The sequence below is a fragment of the Neoarius graeffei genome, chromosome 3 (genome assembly GCF_027579695.1).
Source record: "Neoarius graeffei isolate fNeoGra1 chromosome 3, fNeoGra1.pri, whole genome shotgun sequence".
Classification (NCBI taxonomy): Eukaryota; Metazoa; Chordata; class Actinopteri; order Siluriformes; family Ariidae; genus Neoarius; species Neoarius graeffei.
Genome location: NC_083571.1, coordinates 84786077 through 84808289, shown reverse-complemented (window position 1 = coordinate 84808289; position 22213 = coordinate 84786077). Strand labels below are relative to the sequence as shown.

The 22213-nt window shown below is 42.0% G+C and overlaps 1 protein-coding gene across 1 annotated transcript in view; it reads right to left on the bottom strand.

The window, feature by feature from the left end:
- The window catches only part of prrc2c (proline-rich coiled-coil 2C), a 49600-nt gene extending 36035 nt beyond the window's left edge, over window positions 1-13565 (bottom strand). Inside the window, exons 1-4 of the mRNA XM_060917551.1 lie at window positions 13199-13565; window positions 2009-2179; window positions 767-944; window positions 22-131 (exon numbers count right to left, since the gene is read on the bottom strand). Of these exons, the coding sequence (XP_060773534.1) occupies window positions 22-131; window positions 767-944; window positions 2009-2123 (403 nt within the window). The 5' untranslated portion in view covers window positions 2124-2179; window positions 13199-13565. The remainder of the gene's footprint in view (window positions 1-21; window positions 132-766; window positions 945-2008; window positions 2180-13198) is intronic.
- Between the last annotated feature and the right edge of the window lie 8648 nt (window positions 13566-22213).

The following is a 22213-nucleotide window of genomic DNA, read 5'->3' as shown; positions in this document are numbered from 1 at the left end:
ATGCAGTGTGTTGTGCCTAACCATCAACTGGTCCAGACTGCTGCTTGTTGGCCCACGAACGACTGCCCAGAGGATTGTCAGACACCTGAGGGACAGGAGGCTTTGGCTGTGGTGATGGAGTCTCCTGCTGCCTACAAACACAAACCATGAGAGGTTATAGAACAGTATGGATGGAGGAAGGTGCCTTGAATAAGAGAGACAAATGACTATTAGCAGAGATTCAAGGATTTATTTTGGAGGCAAATTTTAAGCATCTTAAAACTATTCAAATTAATTGTAAAATTAGAGATTGCGGATTATTTAGAAGTAATTACAAGAGTTATGTATAGAATATCCATGAGCAAGCGTGCGATTTTGCAAATCCACACCCACGGCAGGGCGGCAGTGATGTAGTGGTTAGCACTGTCACCTCACAGCAAGAAGGTTATGGGTTCAAACCCAGCAGCCGACGAGCCTTTCTGTATGGAGTTTGCATGTTCTCCCCGTGTCTGCGTGGGTTTCCTCCCACAGTCCAAAGATATGCAGGTTAGGTTAACTGGTGGCTCTAAATTGACCGTGAGTGTGAATGGTTGTTTGTGTCTCTGTGTGTGTGTCAGCCTTGTGATGAGCTGGTGACTTGTCCAGGGTGTACCCTGCCTCTCACCCATGGCCAGCTGGGATAGGCTCTGGCTTGCCCCCACCGCATTGGATAAGTGGTTACAGATGAAACAACACACCCACAGCTTGTCCAAAAAAAAAAAAAAAGGCATAATCAAGTATGACGTACCGTTCGTCTCCAGCCTGGTCCTGTTTGGAGGCCCAGCCACTGCCGTCCTTGGGAACGATGCTGACATTGGGGTCATTGCCTTTGTTCTCAGCTTTCAGGCTGGGCAGGTTGGCTGGAGGGGGCATACGCCGACTGACCGCAACTTTGCCCAAACTCTGGAGCCCATGTCTGGCAGCAACTAAAAGGGAATAAATGTGAAACAGACCAAGGGAAACAGGAAAGAAAAGAGGTGGGGGGGGTGTTGATTTAAGTCAAGCTCCACATACAGTTTATATATTTAAAAAAAAAAAAAAAAAAAAAGGTGAAGTTCATCTAAACAAAGACGTGCCCAGGGGAAGCAATTATGATGAACACGAACAATTGTACTCAATTGCTCCCTCACTTAAAGCTCATAGGAATGTATGGTGGTGACTCAAAAGGACAAAGGCAGATTATTTCACCTGAATATGCAAATATGCTCTGGAGGAAATGTGTGGGGACAAATGAACCGGGGGGGAAGAGACACTCCTAGCCAGCACTTTACCGTCTGCTCAGATCAACAGTGTTAAGGCCTCTGCGTGCTCTTGCGACAAGGCTTTTGCAGATAGCTTTTCGCAGACAGTTGTAATTTATCGTTGAGCGGGGAGTAATAGGCGTGCGCGATGTTATTCGCTGCCACAACGCAAGGGGGCGCGAAGTCGCGAAATCGCTAGGAGTAGTTGGTGGGTGTGGTTAGTGGAGTGTTTATCCTTCGGTTACTTATAATGACTAGAACTGGAGTCGTATAGATGTACGTACTTCCTCGATCAACCGCTCTTCGTGCTGCTCCATCTTCGCTCGTGTTTTTAAAAATGGCGGTCGTGAAAACAAACCAAACCGGGAAAGTAGAGAAGCGGAAGTGCGTGTACAGCGGATGTAGAGTGGACCAATCAGAGCCCTCGTCTGCGACGCTGTCTGCGAGGCTTCTGCGGTGGTCACAATTTTTGGGAGGTGCGCGCAGAGCGTCTGCGAAGGTGGGGGGGCTATGCAGACACTGTCTGTGATGCCATCTGCGAGGACTGGGTTGTCAGCATAAATTGGCCTTTAACTGCAACAATGAGTGTCTTTTTAAGCAAATGAACTTGACCTTGATGCAAGCATCTTGTAAACCTTTGTCTCAATCTTAAACTTGGCACAACATTTTAACTATAAAAGAAATTATACAACACAGAACAAATATGGTGGGTTTTTTAAGAAATGGTTCATTTCTGGGCGCTGCCATACCTGCAGTTTTCTGGGTCTCCAGAGACTTGCCCTTGTAAGTGTTGAAGAGGCTAAGGGTTGCATACTTGGTCTTGCCATCCTTTGCCTTGGTGCTCTGCCCTGACTTCTCTGACATTTCGCTGGAAACTCATTGAGTCTGGTCCTCCGGTCTCACCCCTCAGAACCAGGCTCCTGTTCAGACAAGGGAGGGGGTCAAAAAAAAAAAAGTCCAGTTGATGTTCCTCTACCATGGAGTAAAGCTGAGTCAGAGGGTTAGAAGTGATGTGTTTTCTCTAATCATAGGGGTACAAGACAAAACCTGAGCAAGTTGGAGCCTGCATAAACCCGAAGAAATTGAAAACCTAAGCAGTCATGTTAAAATCTCTCAGTAGCGAATTACTACGCTAAAAGCTGCCAAAACTGGACGTCCACGCTTTTATTCTTCCGGGAATAGTTAACTAGGCCCAAGTCATTTCCAAACTCCAAAAACCTCCTTGCTGCTGAGCGAAATCTAAAGAATAAGCCGAATGGATATCAAACATCCAGCTATGAAGAGTTACCGCTTTACTCTATAAAATCAGTGAACCATTTCATGTTGGAGTGACAGCATGACCAGTTTGTAAGATCATAAGGGTTTCCGTTCAAAATGGAGGTCATCAGGAACACAGAGGAACCAAAGACAAGATGGAGCAACAAAATCACATAATACTTGAAAGTTTATCCACCACCAGAAGACAATACACACAGAGGCGTACACCTGACAAAGATGTAAACACCAAACATGCTCATTTTTAAAAACATTAAAAGCATGAAAAAAGGAACAAAAGCACAGGCACACTTCATATCCAGGCTATTAGTTTTTTCATGGTTTTCCCCAAAGCGTTTTAGCGTGTCAGGTCCGATACGCTTGCTCTGCCTGCCGATACGCTTAGTCGCTTTAGTTAAAATCCAATACGCTTAGATTTATACCGATACGTTAAATTTCCTACCCACAAGTAACTAGATACATAGGAGAGCAAATAACAGATCCATTTACATATTGATTGATATTTGTGTTAAACAAGCGGCCTTTTTTCCCCAATGTTTGTGTTGATTCTGTCAAAGTAATATGTCCGCATGGTATGATGTAAACAAACTAATCTGTTGGCTACGTCAAGATCACGTGTTCAAACCGTCCAATAAAAATATCAAAAGAAAATGTCAAACATCCCGGAAGTTTCCGATTCATTATAAGCGATCTCACTGGCTGCCGATGTTGTCCCCCACCAGACGGACAAAGCCGACTGATTTTAATAAGCTAGGAGAAGACTCACTGGACAATTTGATCCACATCAGCATGGATGACAGCGAGATGGACTATGAGAGGGTCGCCCAACATTGGGACAAGCAAAAGCCAAGGAGAATTAATCTGCTTTAAAAGGAGTAGAAAACTTAATTCATTAGTTTGGGTTTGCAGAAAGATTATGCACTTATAAACACACTCACGAAGTGAAGTTATCCAAATGTGTCAAATATAGCATAATTTCAAATAATCATCATAAGCATTTTTGGCAGTGTGATGTCACTGGGATCCATTTAACAAAAGAAGGCTCCGGATTATTCTTTTGTTAAAGGCTCACAGTGACATCACACTGCCAAATATGCTTATCATTATTATTCGAAATTATGCTACATTTGACATAGGGGTGGCACGGTTCACAAAAGTCGCGGTTCGGTACGTATTGCGGTTTGAGGTCTGCGGTTCGGTACGTATTGCGTTTTTTTTTTAAATCTTAAGTACTCTGTATTTGGGCATATAGCCTACTATTTACCTTAAGTAAACATAGTTTAGGATACAGCATTTAAGAGAGGTTAAAATTATAATTACAATGAAATAATCATGCACAAACTGAGTTTGAGTTGACATAAGCACATTTTATGAACAATCTCTGATGAAAAGCCAGGTAGTATTTTGAAACAGCAAGAGGGAAGACATGGATGATTTCAACAGCTTTTTTATTTACTACAGTATTTATACAAAGTGTCAGGAGTGTTTGCTGCCATGTTGTGGCATCTAGAGGAACCAGGTGTCTTTTGTCACATACAGAGTTTTCATAATTGGAAGAAATAAAAATGAGTTCTTAAAGCTTACTTTTGAACAGATGTGTGTGTTAAAACTTAGATGTGCAGACATATTTGAAGTATTCCCACGAGTGTACGGCATTCGTACTTTACAAAGCTTGCATATTGTGACGTTTTTGTCAATTGATTTTTTGCCGGCGTCATTGCATGTAATGGGAAAACCAAAATGTTCCCACACACCTGATTTGAATGCCGCGGGGGCATCCTCTATGTACGACGACCTGCCTTCTCCACTCCCACTTGCCATTTTTGCACTTGCCATCCACACTCCGCTGTCACTTCAATTCTTTCGCGCAGGGGTGATAGCGTTCCGGCGCCGCGCCGGATTTCCAGCGTACCGCGGCGCCGGGGGGGGAAAAAAAAAAAAAAATCTAGTTCGCCCATTATCCTGTCATTCTGAGATGCGCAGATAGACAGTAAAGGGAATTCCGAATTCCCTTTACTGTCTATCTGCGCATCTCAGAATGACACAGGATAATGGGCGAACTAGATTTTTTTTTCCCGGCGCGGCGGTATGCCGGAAATCTGGCGCGGCGCCGGAACGCTATCACCCCTGTTCGCGCGAAAGAGAACCACGTGGTTTCATACGGGCATTCGGCTTTTTTTTTTTGGCGAACGTCTTAAATAGGGGTACCGCGGTTTATACGCGTATTGCACCGCAACAGGCGTATCGTACGGTTCGGTTTTTTTCCCATAACCGTGCCAAGCCTAATTTGACACTTAACACAATCTCTTCATGAATGTTTTTATAAATCCATAATCTTTCTGCAAACTTAAATGTATGAATTAAGTTTTCTTTTCCTTTCAATATGTTTTAATCTTAATCTAGTCCATTTAATAAAGTGCCAAAATTTAAACTTTATAATATGCAGTTGCCTTACTTTTCTTTTCAGTGCATCTTAGTTCTACATATATTATGGTAATTGCATCAGAAACATTCTAAATCATTACAGTTATAGTAATACAGCAACTTATTTTACGGTGGCAGTTCTGAGGTTCAGATCCCTTTGTGATCAACAGGAGGTCATGATGATCGATTCTCTTCATTGGATTGCATAAGATGGAGCAAACCACTGGTCATATTTTCATGCACATTTTTGTTACAACACTACTTGATCATAGATAATTAAGTGCAAGGGATCCCCGTAGATTTTCAAATCTATCGTATACCTAAGTAATCTATAACAAAACAGTTTAACTTGCATGTTGAACTTTAAGGTGAAATTTCAAATGTGTACACATTAATACTATTTAGGTCAGAAAATCATTGAAGCACTGTTAAAATCTATCCTATAATCATGTATCTAAAACCTCTCAGAGACCCTGAAAATGCACCTGAGAGCATCTATTTTCAAAAAATTTTCCGGGGAGGGGCATGCCCCCGGACCCCCCTAGTTTCACTTCACGCCGTTGGCGCTCAATTGTCTGTTTTATCATGCCAGAATTTAGGGCGTTAATTTTTTTCTGGGGAAAACACTTTTTTTGTTTATTTATTAGTTGTCTGACAGACAATTTAACAACTAGATAACTCCTGACTGCCTTTCACAAAACCAACAATTTTTCATTTGGTGTACATGTTTAAAGCAGATGCGCAGAGCCATGGCCTCACTGTCCATAACGTCACAGCAGGAAGTCTATCGGTCTCCTCACCATTTCCGCTATACTAAAACACGGAGCTGACTGCAACTCCGATCCTCCATTTTGAGCCAATTTATTGCCATGCCACGTAGATGTGTTTTTGGCCGGTGCAGTAACACGACAGAAGATGGATTTACGTTGCATTCATGGCCCAAGAATGTTCAAACTGCAAAGATTTGGACGCGTTTTACGAGAAGTTCACGGGCACATTCGGCGGCTATGAAGTGGTCTCTCCTCTGCTCTGCACATTTTACTGAAGACTTGTACGAGACCTCCGATCTGTTGAGGAGCGTTGGCTATAAGCCCATATTGAAAGAGGGTGCAGTATCAATTAAAGAAAAAGAAAAACAAGAAAAATAATTTTATTTATTTTTTTAAAAGGAAAGTGAGTTCAGTTGCACCAGTTCTCCCAGAGTGTGAGCCAAGGGTTGTTGCTAAAACCCCGGGACGGAACAGGACGGGACATATATTATCGCTCGGGCAGTGACCTCCCTGCAGTTGTTGCTAAAACCGGTGACATCCCGCTCCGTCCCAGGTTTTAGTAATTGCCTGAGCCCAGCAGTAATGGCGGAGTACTTAGTATGAAGAAAAGTGAATGAGTGGAGCAGCGTCTGATTTCTAAACTGGATATTGCTGCCATCTCGCCCTTACATGGAAGAAGCGAATGAATGGAGACCTGAACAAACAAATGAAAGTCAGATTGTTTCCAAAACAATCAGCCTTCAAGAAGCGAGAACACAGACGGGTAAGCTCTGACTCTCATTTGGATAAAAACAAACAAAACAAAAACAAAAAAACCCCACATTGTTTACCTGCATTTAGATTAATACATGTAACTTGTATTGTGTTTAAGTTATCAGTATAAGATTATTTAATTTGCTTCAGAATGTGATTGTCTCAGTTCATCTGATTATTTAATTAGCCTTTTATGTTTTATCAGTGAAAATGCACGCATGTACAGGTATGTTGCACAAGTTATAACACCTATCCTGTTTTAATGAGAATCAACCCACAATCAGTGAAGTCAAATCAGTCTTAGTTGAGCAAGGCGGTAACGGTATTTCTTACTTCCACCATAAATTTATTTATATGACTTTGGTCTATAGCTGTAAAAGGCCTCGGCCTTAAAACCAGTTCCTGCCGTAACATCACACACTCAGGGCTTGCTGGCTGGCTCAGTGGGGCAGCTCAAATGCCAACTTTGCGGTCAAGTTTAACTCTCAAATTTTTTTTTTTAATTCCCATTTATGCAGCATACAAGAGTCAAGGATGAAGATACTATCTGCTCAGAAATTTATTTAAAAATAAAGGCTCTGCGTATATCATTTAAACTCCATGCCCTTCACAGTGGTGCAAATGCTGCCCAGTGCTGTGACCGTAAATACTTCAAGCTAGTGTTTCCACATCCTACCACCTTCTGAAGACCACACATTGACCAAGGTGCCATCTGGTGGAAGGGCTTTTACTAAGCAAATTTAATAAGTAGCAGGGCTCGACATTAACGGTTGTCCGCTTGTCCGGGACAAGTGATCCTTTATGTCGGACAAGTTCATCATCTCAGTTACTTGTCCGATTGGACAAGTGCCAAAATACGCCGATATTCGAGTTACATATCAAATTTATCAGTTTATTCACATGATTTCCGAAGCATCTCACTCGACATATTGTTTTGATGAATCGCCAGATGTTTCTCTTCGGAAAGAGCGATGTGCGCATGCGCAATATTCCGCTTGTGAAACCGGCCAATACCGCTTCGTGTATTTGAGCTGAAAAGTAAACGGTCGTTTATCAGACCCTCCAGGATTTCGCAATGTTGCGATTTGCAACATCAACGCAAATTCAACCAATCCCCGTGAATTCAGGGCGGTGTTGCAATTATATCCAATCACCGCAACTTTGACCAATCGTTGGCGTCGTCTTGAGGTGACGTCGACAAACTACCTTCCGCCTTACTTCCGTGCATACGTTCAAGAGAAGCAGCATGTGTGAGTCAGTGTTTATATAGGCTTAAATTCTGTTACTGAAAGTGTGTCATGTTTACAGTGAAGGACTGTGCGCACTTTATTTTTTACTTAATACAAGAAATTAATGGCTGCCAACATTTTTGCCAAAATGGTATTTTATTTTCCATTGTTTAGGCAGCTTCAGCATCATACTGTGAGATTCTGTTCAAATTGTTTTCTTCTTCTTCTATGAAGCCTGAGCCATTTATTTTATTAGTTTATAATTGTTTAATTTAGTCTTCAGGAGAGACTGCCTGCACACAGTACTAGTATTAATAGTTTTTTTCTTACATGAAAGCTGAGGCATTTATATTATATTTGAAGGTAACTTCATGTTGTGCTGTGAGGTTCTATGCACTTTAACTTTTGAACCAACAGGTGCATTTGGATAAGTAAAGCCTATTTTTCTGCATGTTTGTAGTCCTGGTAATCTTTTATATTGGTAAAGTTGTTTATAGGACCATTTCTCAGTGTCTGTTTTTTTTAATCAATAGTTTTTCAGTAATAACTTAATATTTAACATACTCAATTTTAATCACAAAAAGAGAAAATCGCAACAATTTCTCGCAACTTTCACTTCCTCCCGCAATGTAATCGCAACAAAAACCTAAAAAACACCGCAACTTTCATCGCAACCATTAAATACCATACAGGAGCCACAATGAAATCATTAGACAACAATTAATCAGTGGAGGATATATATTCAAAGTTAATAATTTAAAAATGAAAGTATATATAATTTAATTTTCTGGTTTTCAATTTCTCATAAATAAATTAATGATTGATGGAGTCCAATTTTTTCTGCAGTGAATAGATTTTTGTGTTAAAGTAATTCTGGTGAAATTAGTTTATTACAAATAGTTTATCTGTGGTTTTTTCCTCAAATTTTTCTTTGGACAAGTCAACTTCACATTCGGACAAGTAAATTTCCTTTCAACTTGCCCGACAGGACAAGTGGTTTCAAAAGTTAATGTCGAGCCCTGAGTAGACATAGATGGATGACAGATGTTTTCAGGATCAGTACAGAGTGACAAGAGAAGGAAAGAAAGAAGGAAAAAAAAAAAAAAACAGACAACCCACTGCACTTTCCTGGTCTTACTCACTACACAAAGTTAAACATGTCAAGAAAAAAAAAATGCTAGTCAGACTTTTTTTTTTTTTAAATGTAAGATGCAAGCACAAAATTCCACATAGCTGACCTTTCTCAAGATCACAAATGCATTAGTGCTACATTAGAAGCTTTCAAGAGTTGGGAGTTTCCCCCCCACCCTCATAGTTTACATCAATGCACTTAACCATCAAACTAGCTCATTGTACAGTATGTTATTGCATTACATTTGCTACCAGATTTCGGCAGCAAATTAGATTTCCAGACAACCGAATCCTGGGATTGGGCAGCACGCTGGAGCCTTCACTTGGCCAGTGGGCTAGATATTGAATTTATGATTTACACTGCATACAGACACACTGTACATTTATACACAGACAATTTTGCTGTCAATACACAAACAATACAGCAACAATTTTAAAACTAACTTTGTTTTAGCAGTTACACAACAATGTTGAACTGCAAAGCACTGCACTGTACAGCAATAAAGCACCACAACAAGGTACACAAATATTCATATGCCCATGCTGAGTGTGACACTGCGCAAAAAAATGCTGAGCTTTCCTGTGAAGTGTTGAACAAGAAACTACACAAGCTTCTTGGTTAAGAACTGAAAGCGAAAGTTCTCGTCCTTATACCAGAGTCCAGACATTAACTGCTAAGAAAAACCAACCAAAAGTTATTACTCAAAGCAAGGAGACTTATATTTGTCAAAGAAAATTATACACCATTCTTCTCCCAATTCAAAACTACATATTAACCAAAGGGGTTTAAAGTGAGGATCTGTTGGGAAAATGAGACAGAAGGTTGACTGAGGCCATACAAATGTATAGCTGTTAGACAAAAACTGCAAGATTCTGCTGGTTAATGTAAACCAGCAGACAGCAAGGCAGCAGGTTTAATGTGCATCCCTTGTACAAGATGCATCATGCCACTCATCCCACATGCTCACTGCATAAAGTGACAGGGGAAAAAAGGTTCGTCAAAGACAACATCCAGTTTGATACTGATTGAGCAACTTAGGACAGTAACTGTCTCGATACTGATCAGTATCAGATCAGGACAAGGGACTGTGTGCGCGTGGACACAACTGTGTATTCGACCAAGACTGTTATTTACTTCCAAACAACTGCATTAGTAACATTCACTAAACATTAATCCTAGATTAGTAGTCCTTCTTTGAAGTACCATACTTCTCCACGGGGCCACAACCTCTCTCCGAATCCATTCTGTCATTTTAGGAGTCGTCTCCAGGGTCAGTGCTTTGCAACAGTCGGAAGTAAAGTTGTACCCAAGTCTTCTGACAAGTGGAAAGTCTTCAGGATAGAGAACTTTAGGGATTCTCAGGAACTCAACAAGAGAAAGAAAATGAGACGTGAGAAGGAATATCATCGCTCATTTTCCGCACAAGGTTTTATTTTTAAAATGACAGGTCATAGTAAAGAGAGCATAAGGATCAGACGTGCAACTGTCCATGGAAGAACAGTGTTTTGAGATACTACTTGACAGAAACTTTACAAGATGAATGAGGCCAAGCAGCTCATTTCACCTTCAGAACACCAGATACAATTAAATTTGAATTCAAGCCACAAACAAGGCAGTTCCAGATAACCTTTAGTTTCAGGCTAGAATGGATGGGATGAAGCATGAGGTCCGAAGGGCTCTTAAGTAAATGCGAGCAGTTTCAGGGTTCCAGCGAAACAAGATGGCACACGATATGGCCAGCAGTACATGGACACCTTTACCATCAAACCTGTGTGCACGCTTGTTGAACATCCCATTCCAGATTTAGTCCTCATTTACTGTTATAATAACCTCCACTCTTCTAGAAAGGCTTTCCACTAGATTACGGAGCATAGCTGCAGGGATTTGTGATCTTTCAGCCACAAGAGCATTAGTGAGGTCAGGAACTGATGTTGGTGAGGAGGTCTGGGGTAGTCAGTCAGTGTTCCAGTTCATCATAAGGGTGTTCAGCGGGGTCGAGTTCAGTCAGGGCTTTGTTCAGGACACAAGTTCTTCCACTCAAACCTTAGCACATTGTGCCTGGACCTCGCTTTGTGTACAGGGGCACTGTCATGCCAGAACTGGTTTGGGCCTCTTAGTTGCAGTGAAGGGAAATTGTAATGCAACAACATAAAGACACCCTATACAACTGTGCGCTTCTGACTTTGGCAAAGAACCACTTAAGCCTAGGTCACAACCGGCCGTACGTGCTCCTACGGCCGGTCTACGTGCAAAAAACGCAAGAAACGCACAAAGGGCACGCGTGTGACGTGCTGATTTTCGAGCCATAGACTGGCTGCAGAGGTTCTTTGTCATGTTAAACAAACTCTATGGGCACTTAGGTTTTTTTCAGGTTGCAAGACAAACTTGCAGCCAACGTGCGTCTTTCTTCACGAACAAAAAAAAAAAAAAAGCAGCGATTTGGGAAATGCCAAAAAAAAAAAAAATCGTACATCCGGTTGTTACCTAGGCTTTATGGGTGTCATGCTCAGGTACAAGACAACAGAAGGTTTTTAAATCTGTATATGATGCCATCTATACTACAATCATCTCAGGAGAGTGTTGAAGGGTTTATGACTTGATGTTCATCCATTATTCCATCTCTTTAAAAAAAAAAAAAAAAGCCCATTTTTCTGTCACACCTGCCTCACAAATCAATCACGATACCAACGTAATCCCAATCAGCATTCAAGCAATCACCAGTACTGAGCTAGTTCCCCTAGGGGACAAGCCAAAGTCAATAGCTCTTGACTAAGGGCCTCTGCATGCTCTTGCAACAAGGCTTTCGCAGACACTTGTAATTTATCGTTGAGCGGGGAGTAATAGGCGTGCGCGATGTTATTCACCGCCACAACGCAAGGGGGCGTGAAGTCGTGAAATCGCTAGGAGTAGTTGGTGGGTGTGGTTAGTGGAGTGTTTATCCTCCGGTTACTTATAATGACTAGAACTGGAGTCGTATAGATGTACGTACTTCCTCACTTCCTCGATCAACCGCTCTTCGTGCTGCTCCATCTTCGCTCGTGTTTTTAAAAATGGCGGTAGTGAAAACAAACCAAACCGGGAAAGTAGGGAAGCGGAAGTGCGTGTACAGCGGATGTAGAGTGGACCAATCAGAGCCCTCTTGTCTGCGGCGCTGTCTGTGAGGCTTCTGCGGTGGTCACAATTTTTGGGAGGTGCGCGCAGAGCGTCTGCGAAGGGTGGGGGGGCTACGCAGAGGCCATCTGCGAGGACTGCGTTGTAAGCATAAATTGGCCTTAAGGCTGGCCAGTGTAGTCTTATAACAACTACTCTATAATACACCTATCAGGTAAATTAACACTGCACCAGAAAAGCATGCTATGTCTTGTTTGCCTCTTGGTCAAATATACTTTCACCTACTTCCCTGTTAACAGTCCCCCCTCCCCGACTCTCTTCTGAACAAACCTTTACTTAGACAAGGAAGTAATGATATGATATATCATGATGATGATACAGATGCCTACTGACTGCTCACTTCAGCGTGTCCCTTATTGCAGGCGAAGGAGAAGATTATTCACATTTGATCTTTCCCTGCTTGTGGTGACTGATGCCGGAATGCCCCTGACTCTAGCTGCTAGTGTACAGGAGGTGTAAAGGCCTCGTACACCTAAAGGCCTTGTGCTTCTTGTACACCATACAGTAGATGTACACCACTGTAGTTTTCTGCATCTCGCTCATTTATTTGACTGTAAATGGCGCGATAAACGTGATCAGCTCATCTTCCTGCCTGACTATCTGAGGAAAATACAATTCAGTGTGTGAGTGGGAAAAGCCCAGAAGCTCAGTTTGCAGGAAAACCTCCTTTTCGTTTTATTGAGAAAAGGCTTGAGCTGCCACAGCGCTTTTAGTAAAGCAGTGTGAACATGAACTGTAACCTCAGATGCTAGCATGCGGCTATGAAGTTATTTTCCAGTGCTGTCCGTTACGAAGATCCTGAAAGGCAAAAAAAAAAAAAAAAAAGACAGAACACACACACAGCTAGCATGTCTTTAGTGAAGGGTGGGTTAATTTGAAAGCGGCCCGGTGAGTTGGCCTCCGGTTCACGGTCTCGTTTTCGAAACTTAACCCTGACCCTCAACACTAAAAGGAAGATAAACTCAACTTAATCGGAACAAAACTTATCAGCATAAGAACTTAGTAGGTTTTTGCTTTGTTCAGCCCCAGTCTCTGAACTGTACCACACTGTATCCTGGTGCTGCTAGCTCCACTTAGCCAGGCTAACTAGCTAACACAAGCCCGCATGCTCACAGCCAGTGTAGGCGCTTTTAATCTTCCAGCAAATGAGTGGTGTAAAACAAAATGTCGAGGATTTTAACAAACCTGTTTCCGCCGGTCCCGTCGCTGACTTTGAGAAGGCCGCTTCGCTCGTCTGAGTGCACGCGTGTACGTATGTGCTGGATTACAAAAGCTATGCTAAGCTAAGCTATATGCTACACACTGGGTAGCTAGAGCGCTCCAGCTCACAACCTCTTCCAGAAACGAAACCCTTATCGCGCTCTGTCCGGTGTCTCTTCTCTCGTTTAACGTGACCGGAGGGGGGACAGAACCAAACCCAGATGGACCGGTGGCGTTTCTTGGTATAGTTTCTTCTTCTTTATCCCCCCGTTGTCTTGTCTGAGACAGGTCTACTCCAGTCGAGCGAGGCCCCCTCTCGCGCCGCCGCGGCCTGTCGCGCAATCAAAGATGGCAGAACGCCAATCCACGAGTCCCTGACGTCATTACGTAGCGGCGGGACGTAATTTTAGAAGCGGCGCGCGAGCGCGATATTGCACCGAAGGTATATTGGCCAAAAGGTTAAAACGTGTTTTAAATAGTATAATAGATGAATATCAGTCGGGTTTTTTTAAAGAAAGGTTAATCTCAAACAATATTAGACTAGTTCTAGACCTCATTGACTACGCCCACCTCACCTCTGACAATGGTTTTCTTTTTTTTCTGGATTTTTACAAGCCATTCGACACAGTCGAACATCCTTTTATTTTTAAAGCTTTGCAAGTGTTTGGCTTTGGGGCAATTCCATGTAAATGATAACCTCATCTCATCTCATCTCATTATCTCTAGCCGCTTTATCCTGTTCTACAGGGTCGCAGGCAAGCTGGAGCCTATCCCAGCTGACTACGGGCGAAAGGCGGGGTACACCCTGGACAAGTCGCCAGGTCATCACAGGGCTGACACATAGACACAGACAACCATTCACACTCACATTCACACCTACGGTCAATTTAGAGTCACCAGTTAACCTAACCTGCATGTCTTTGGACTGTGGGGGAAACCGGAGCACCCGGAGGAAACCCACGCGGACACGGGGAGAACATGCAAACTCCACACAGAAAGGCCCTCGCCAGCCCCGGGGCTCGAACCCAGGACCTTCTTGCTGTGAGGCGACAGCGCTAACCACTACACCACCGTGCCGCCCTAAATGTCAACCTCACCATGCAAAAATAAAGCAACATGTAATACATCAAAACCACTCCCAGAGATCTCACCTAGGCCTGTATTTTACAGATGTGAATAAGTTGAACCAATTTGTGACCAACCTAATATGTCACTGTCAGTCTTTGGCCGAATCCCATTTCACCCCTTGGACCAACCCCTTGGCCCTTCCCCTCCATTTTGCGCGTTCACGTGAAGGGGTAGGGGTATCCCAATCCCAGTTAACGCGGAGGGGTAGGGGAAGGGGGAGGGCTTCTGTACCCCTCCAAACGGAGATTTTCCTGGAGCTGACTCCGAACGAAGGGGTTTGAGTGATTTCCCACAATGCCATGCGGATTTCAGCGAGATTTCATGCGGATTTCAGAAAGATGGCGGTTCCCGCGGCGAAAGATTGTCATAAATGTATTTTCTCCATTATTTACGTGTTTTAAGTTGTTATCCAGAGGAAACACGCCGCTTGATTCGCTTTCGAGCTGAGAATGAGCAGCGATTTCTGAAATCCAAGCTGCTGCTAAAAAGCTTTGGGAGTGAGTATTGTTTTCGGTTGCTTGACTGCGTACGTTTTGTTCTGTTATTCTCGCTTTTATTGTTTACATGAGTGTTCTGACACCTCATTCTGTCGGATGTGGTGCACGAAGCGCCAAAGATATCCCATTCAGTGGTGTTAGTTAACAAATCACACCCTGCCAGCAGAGATTTCTGTTCTGGCTCTGACTGTAGTGGCTGGTCGCAGCCAATGACGCATTTGGTCGCGTTTTGCTAACGTAAACGCTGACGGAGGTACGCGATGACGTATGCGATCGTTGAAGGGCTATCCCAATACGTAAGGGTTGAATTTCAAGCCCTATCCCTTGTAGCTCAGTTTCAAGGGATAGGGCCAAGGGGAAGGCGGAGGGGAAGGGGGAGGGGGAGGGGTAGAAATTAGAATTGGGATTGGGCCTTTCTTTCTTATAATGTAAAACCCAAGCTAAAATCAACTTTGATCATGTACAATTCTATATTATTGCCACAAGCCACAGAAATGTATGCTAAAATCCACAAAACAGCAAAACAATAGCCATTCTAAATATTATTTAAGAACTTTGATAGTTTTAGCTGATATTTAGAGAGTTTTTCAAAGGGTTATGGTGGTTAAATTGCTGATTTTCTAAACATATGCCATGTCTATTTCAGACGCGTCACATCCATAATGGAATTTCGTCACATCCATAACGCTGACTTTTCCTTCCGAAACTCTGCATGAAATACAAAATATTTTAAACAAAGATTTTTTAATATTCACCTTGGACCCCTCTATCAAACGGATATCTCCATTTCGACATTAGGTTTACGATTTCACAGAGTTTGATAAAAATGTACAGTCACCCAAGAAAAGTGATACTTTTTCTGTCACATCCATAACGCATCTTTTATTGGCATTTTCTGGCATGCCCTAGATGTACTATGGGAATTGTTCTTGTTCTATCACTTCTCCAGTATGGTACAGCCTTAAAATATGCAACACCTGTTTAAATACTGGGAGACAATAAAACATGCACTGGGTCATTTGTTGCCATTTTGAGTTCAAGTGTCACGTCCATAACGCTGGAATTGCTCTTTGGCAGAAAATTCATTAATGCTATAGAAACTCTTTATAAAAACAGTAATGCCTCTATCAAATTAATAAATGGCACAACGCCGAGGTTCGACATAAAACGGGGAATCCGACAGGGTTGTCCTTTGTCCCCTTTCCTGTTCCTCTTGCCTATGCAGATCTTAGCCACTCACATCAAATGTAGTAAGATAGAAGGAATCTCTATCACTGATCATCTCATCATCTCATCATCATCTCTAGCCGCTTTATCCTTCTACAGGGTCGCAGGCAAGCTGGAGCCTATCCCAGCTGACTACGGGCGAAAGGCGGGGTACACCCTGGACAAGTCGCCAGGTCATCACAGGGCTGACACATAGACACAGACAACCATTCACACTCACATTCACACCTACGGTCAATTTAGAGTCACCAGTTAACCTAACCTGCATGTCTTTGGACTGTGGGGGAAACCGGAGCACCCGGAGGAAACCCACGCGGACACGGGGAGAACATGCAAACTCCACACAGAAAGGCCCTCGCCGGCCCCGGGGCTCGAACCCGGACCTTCTTGCTGTGAGGTGACAGCGCTAACCACTACACCACCGTGCCGCCCTATCGCTGATCAATAGTTATTAATTAGTCAATTAGCAGACGACACCACCCTATTCCTAAAAAACGGAGATCAAGTTTCCCTATCTTTAACAACTATAAAACCTTTTTCAGAAGCCTCAGGTTTGACCCTTAACCTTTCTAAATGTGAGCTCTTCACCTTGAAACCCTCAACAATTGATACCATTTACAATATAGAGTAGAGTGGGGTAATACGCCCCCGGCCTGTTTTACCCAAAATAACCACCAGATGGCACAAAGTTACATTTCTATTGTTGCTATGGACTGGCTTGACAATGGGGATATACAAATATCCACTGTGGATCGCATATCAGCAACGCAGCGGAGAAAAATCAAATTTCATGGTAAGTGATATAATTTTCAGATATCAGTAAAACTGTATTTAGATAGCTGCTATTTTGTCAGATATCACAGCTGTGTATGTGGTATGAGTAGACAAGTCAGTACGTTAAAAAAATACATTAGGTATAAAAAGTTGAATCACATTTTGAAAGTAAGACCCTTTTTTGTAAAAAAGTGTAGTCTGTGGGGTAAAACGCCCCCTTAATGGCAGGGTAAATGGCCCCCAGGGGGCATTGTTTCCTTTTATCATAATTACTGTATTTATAATATGTTAATGTAATGAATTCATTGATTCAATTAGCATTATTTATTGATGCACTTGTTCTTTGTTAATTCATGTTCAATCCACACAAAATTATATTGAAATTAAAATGCAAAATATAATAAAATAATGCATCTATTCATTAATTCAGGGATATTTTCTTGTTTCTTTCACATTATAGGCTTAAGTAAACACTTTTGCTATCCAAACAGCTTTTTTTGAGTGAGGGGGCCTATTGCCCCACCTCAGGGGGCCTTTTACCCCACTGGGGGGGTAAAAGGCCCCCTTGGCACAATGTTTGTTTTTGTTAAAAAAAAAAAAAGTATTAACTTTAGGCAAAATTTAGGTGGCATTATTGTTCATGTCACTGTTGTCAAAAACTATGATTAAAACTAAACACATGGTTCATTTCAACTTGGAGAAAAACTGAATTTTCCTTAAGGGGGGCTTTTTCCCCCACTCTACTCTACCGGTGAAATCTGAATTAAAATATTTGGGCATAATGATATGTAGGGATCAAAAAAGAAGATCTTTATTAAATTTTGACCCTCTCATTCCAGTAATCCAAAATAAGTTAAACTCGTGGTTACAGTGGGATCTATCCATCGCTGGAAGAGTCTTACTTGCGAAAACCGAAGCCTTATCTCGTGTGATTTATCCAGCTATGGTTCTAGATGTTCCACAAGACTTTTGCAGAAAGGTAGACAGGTTAATTTTAGATTTTGTGTGGAAGTCTAGAGCTCACTTAATAAAGAAAAATATCATGGTGGCTGATCACTCTACAGGTGGTTTCGATCTCATAGACTTTTCATTGCTGAATAACTCTTTTAAGGTAAAATGGGTAAAGCTATTTCTTAAATACCCCTCTTCCATTTGGAATTGTATCCCTAACCATCTTTTTAAATCTTTGGGAGGTTTTTGTTTTCTTACTCATTGTAATTACAGTATATCTAAGCTTCCTTTGGCCCTAGCAAACTTCCACAAGAAAATGCTTTCATGCTGGTCTCTCATGTACAATCACAATTTCTCTCCACACTCATATTTTATATGGAATAATAAGGATATCACTTATAAGAATAAAACGTCATTTTATCATACTTGGTTCGAAAAGAATATCATTTTAGTTTCACAACTATTTGATGAAAATGGTGAATTATTTACATATAGAGACTTTATGGGGAAGTTTTCTTTCCCTGTGCCACCTAAGGAATATGCTATAATCTTTGATGCTATCCCATCTGGTGTCAGGTTTCTACTTGATTCCTGTCCTAAAGGTCCTTCTCAGTCTCCTCCAGACCTGAATGCCTCTTTTCTTTGTATAGATGGTAATCTTTTTATTAGCAGTGAGTTTACTAACAAGAAAATTAGATCTATCCTGCTTAAACCTAGTATCTCCACCCCTGCGTGTGTTAGTTATTGGAATAATCGTTTTGAAAATATTGATTGGTCAAGATTTTGGTCACTTAGAAAACAATTTATGATCACAAACAAAGTTGCTGAAATTTCACTTAAGATTGTACATAAATGTTACCCTTGTAACTATAGGATGTCTAAGTTTTCCCCTAACATCTCTCCTGACTGCTCTTTCTGTTCCTCTCATCCTGAAACAATTGATCATTTATTTTGGAATTGTAATTACACGAAGGTCTTCTGGATTTTTTTTTGCAGTCTTTATTAAACAACACATTGACAAGGACTTTACTTTAACCATTGATATCATGTATTTTGGTGCTCCACAGGACCCCAACACTGTAACAAACTGGGACTTTATCAACTTGTTTCTTTTCTTGGCTAAATTCTTCATTCACAAATGTAAATTTCTAAAAAGAAAACCTTTATTTTTTATTTTTAAAAAAGATGTAAAACATTACTTATCATCAATTGATCACTCACTTTGCCCTAAAGCTATTAATACTCGTTTAAAATGTGCTATATTTGGTGTAAGTAACCTCTGTTCATGTTCAATATGTATCTGTATGTCTTTGTTCACTTGTTGTATGTGCAGATTTACGCTGCATATTTCGTACTGTATGTTTGGATTTTTTCTTTAATAAAGGAAAAGAAAAAAATTATATATTGCACCGAAGCATTAAGGTTATGCTGTGGTGCTGTTAAATCTACTCCAGTACCAGCTATCCAGGTGGAGATGGGAGAAATGCCTCTTCATCTTAGAATAGAACAGTTAGCCATTGTGTATTGGGCAAATTTAAAGGGTCATAATGAAAATCATAGGAGTCAACCAGTCCTGAGGCAATGTCAAGAGCGTGGAAATGCCCAAGTCAGAAGTTTTGGTTGGGTGATTAATGATAAAGTTAATGAGATAGGGTTTAGTGAATTAAAGATAAGTCCTACTGTGCCTATCCCAGCTGTCCCACCATGGGTCTTTAAAGAGATATCCATTGACCTGGGGTTATTAGAGGAGATGCAAAAGAGTAACATGGACAAATTAAGGGTTCAGAGCTATCTTATGGAGACGTATAGAGAGGATATAATTCTATATACAGATGCCTCTAAAATGGCTGGTAAAAGAGTTGGGGTTGCTTTTGTTATCCCAAAGTTAAAAGTCAAAGTAGGAAAAAGAATCAATGATGATCTAGCAGTTTATACAGCGGAGTTGGTTGCTGTGTGGCTAGCCCTGCTATGGGTGGAAGTTAACAGGCCAAGGAAGGCAGTAATTGCTTCAGACTCCAGCTCAGCTTTGATTAGCATTAGAACGTCCCAGTCAAAATCAAGGCAGGACATTTTGTATGAAATATTACAAGTTGCAAATAATCTGTTAAAGACAGGAGTTAAGATAACTCTTGTATGGGTACCAGCTCATATAGGAGTTGTAGAGAATGAGATGGCAGATAAGTGCACTAAACAAGCAGCTGGAAATCCCAGCATAGATATTGAAGTTGCTTACAGCAAGGCAGAAATTAAAAGTATGATTAAAAACATAGTTAAGGGAAAATGGCAAACATTATGGGACAATGGCCAGACTGGGAGACAGTTTTATAATATCCAGAACAAAGTGGGAAAGAGTAGAAACACCAACAGAAGTAAGGAAGAGGAGGATGCTTTTTCGAGAATGAGATTTGGACACACAAGATTAAATAGTGGTGGCACGGTGGTGTAGTGGTTAGTGCTGTCGCCTCACAGCAAGAAGGTCCTGGGTTCGAGCCCCGGGGCCGGCGAGGGCCTTTCTGTGTGGAGTTTGCATGTTCTCCCCGTGTCCGCGTGGGTTTCCTCCGGGTGCTCCGGTTTCCCCCACAGTCCAAAGACATGCAGGTTAGGTTAACTGGTGACTCTAAATTGACCGTAGGTGTGAGTGTGAATGGTTGTCTGTGTCTATGTGTCAGCCCTGTGATGACCTGGCGACTTGTCCAGGGTGTACCCCGCCTTTCACCCGTAGTCAGCTGGGATAGGCTCCAGCTTGCCTGCGACCCTGTAGAAGGATAAAGTGGCTAGAGATAATGAGATGAGATGAAGGTTAAATAGTTCTTTGGTGATAATAAAAAAGCATGCAGATGGAAAATGTGATTTCTGTGGCAGCCCGGAGTCTACAGAGTATGTTATTTTACAGTGTCCTAAATACCAGGAAGAAAGACAAAGATTAATTTTACAGTTGCAAGGGAAACAATTAGTGTTAAACTTGGAGGACATTCTGCAAAGAAGTACAGGTGAAATCTGCTTCAAATATGTATTTAGTTTCTTAAGGAACACAGGTCTAATTAAAAGAACTTAGTTTTTTTTTTTCCAAACTCAAGTATCACACCCCAGTCCAGCTGGTGGCGGTAATGCACCATTGAAGCTAGTTGCCAACCGCCATAAAACCGAAAGAAGAAGAAGAAGAAGAAGATATTGCACCGGCAGAGGGGGACCGTGAGCTTAACTGAGTAATACCAAAACAGCATACTCACTGTTCAATACTACACTAAATGTAGTGTTCCAGGTGTTCCAGTTGGTTACAACTTACTGGTACCCATTTATCTCATTATCTCTAGCCGCTTTATCCTGTTCTACAGGGTCGCAGGCAAGCTGGAGCCTATCCCAGCTGACTACGGGTGAAAGGCGGGGTACACCCTGGACAAGTCGCCAGGTCATCACAGGGCTGACACATTGACACAGACAACCATTCACACTCACATTCACACCTACGGTCAATTTAGAGCCACCAGTTAGCCTAACCTGCATGTCTTTGGACTGTGGGGGATACCGGAGCACCCGGAGGAAACCCACGCAGACATGGACAGAGCATGCAAACTCCACACCGAAAGTCCCTCACCAGCTGCTGGGCTCAAACCCAGAATCTTCTTGCTGTGAGGCGACAGTGCTAACCACGACACCACCGTGCCACCCCATGTTTCATCTTATTTAGGCAATTAAAAACATTTGGTAGTGGGCGCATAGGAAAGTGTAAAGTTTAAAGTTTCTGTTAATATGTTTATCATGCTTGTATGATTAAAAACTTGAAGATCCATCCATCCATTATCTATAGCCGCTTATCCTGTTCTACAGGATCGCAGGCAAGCTGGAGCCTATCCCAGCTGACTACGGGTGAAAGGTGGGGTACACCCTGGACAAGTCGCCAGGTCATCACAGGGCTGAGACATAAACACAGACAACCATTTACACTCACATTCACACCTACGGTCAATTTAGAGTCACCAGTTAACCTAACCTGCATGTCTTTGGACTGTGGGGGAAACCGGAGCACCCAGAGGAAACCCACGCGGACACGGGGAGAACATGCAAAGTCCGCACAGAAAGGCCCTCGCTGGCCGCTGGGCTCAAACCCTGGACCTTCTTGCTGTGAGGAGACAGTGCTAACCACTGTGCCATCCCATGTTTAATCTAATTTAGGCAATTAAAAAATAATAATATTATTTGGTAGTGGGCACATAGGAAAGTGTAAAGTTTAAAGTTTCTGTTAATATTTTTTATCATGCTTTATGATTAAAAACTCGAAGGTATTTATCTAAATCCATGACCTACTCATTCTAAACCTGACAAGCTTCGCCGGCGAAGCTCTACGATGAAAAAAATGCTTTGTCAGGGTCCGAAACCTGTAGTACTCTATTTTCTTTTAACGTTAGTGGTAAACCTATCCAGC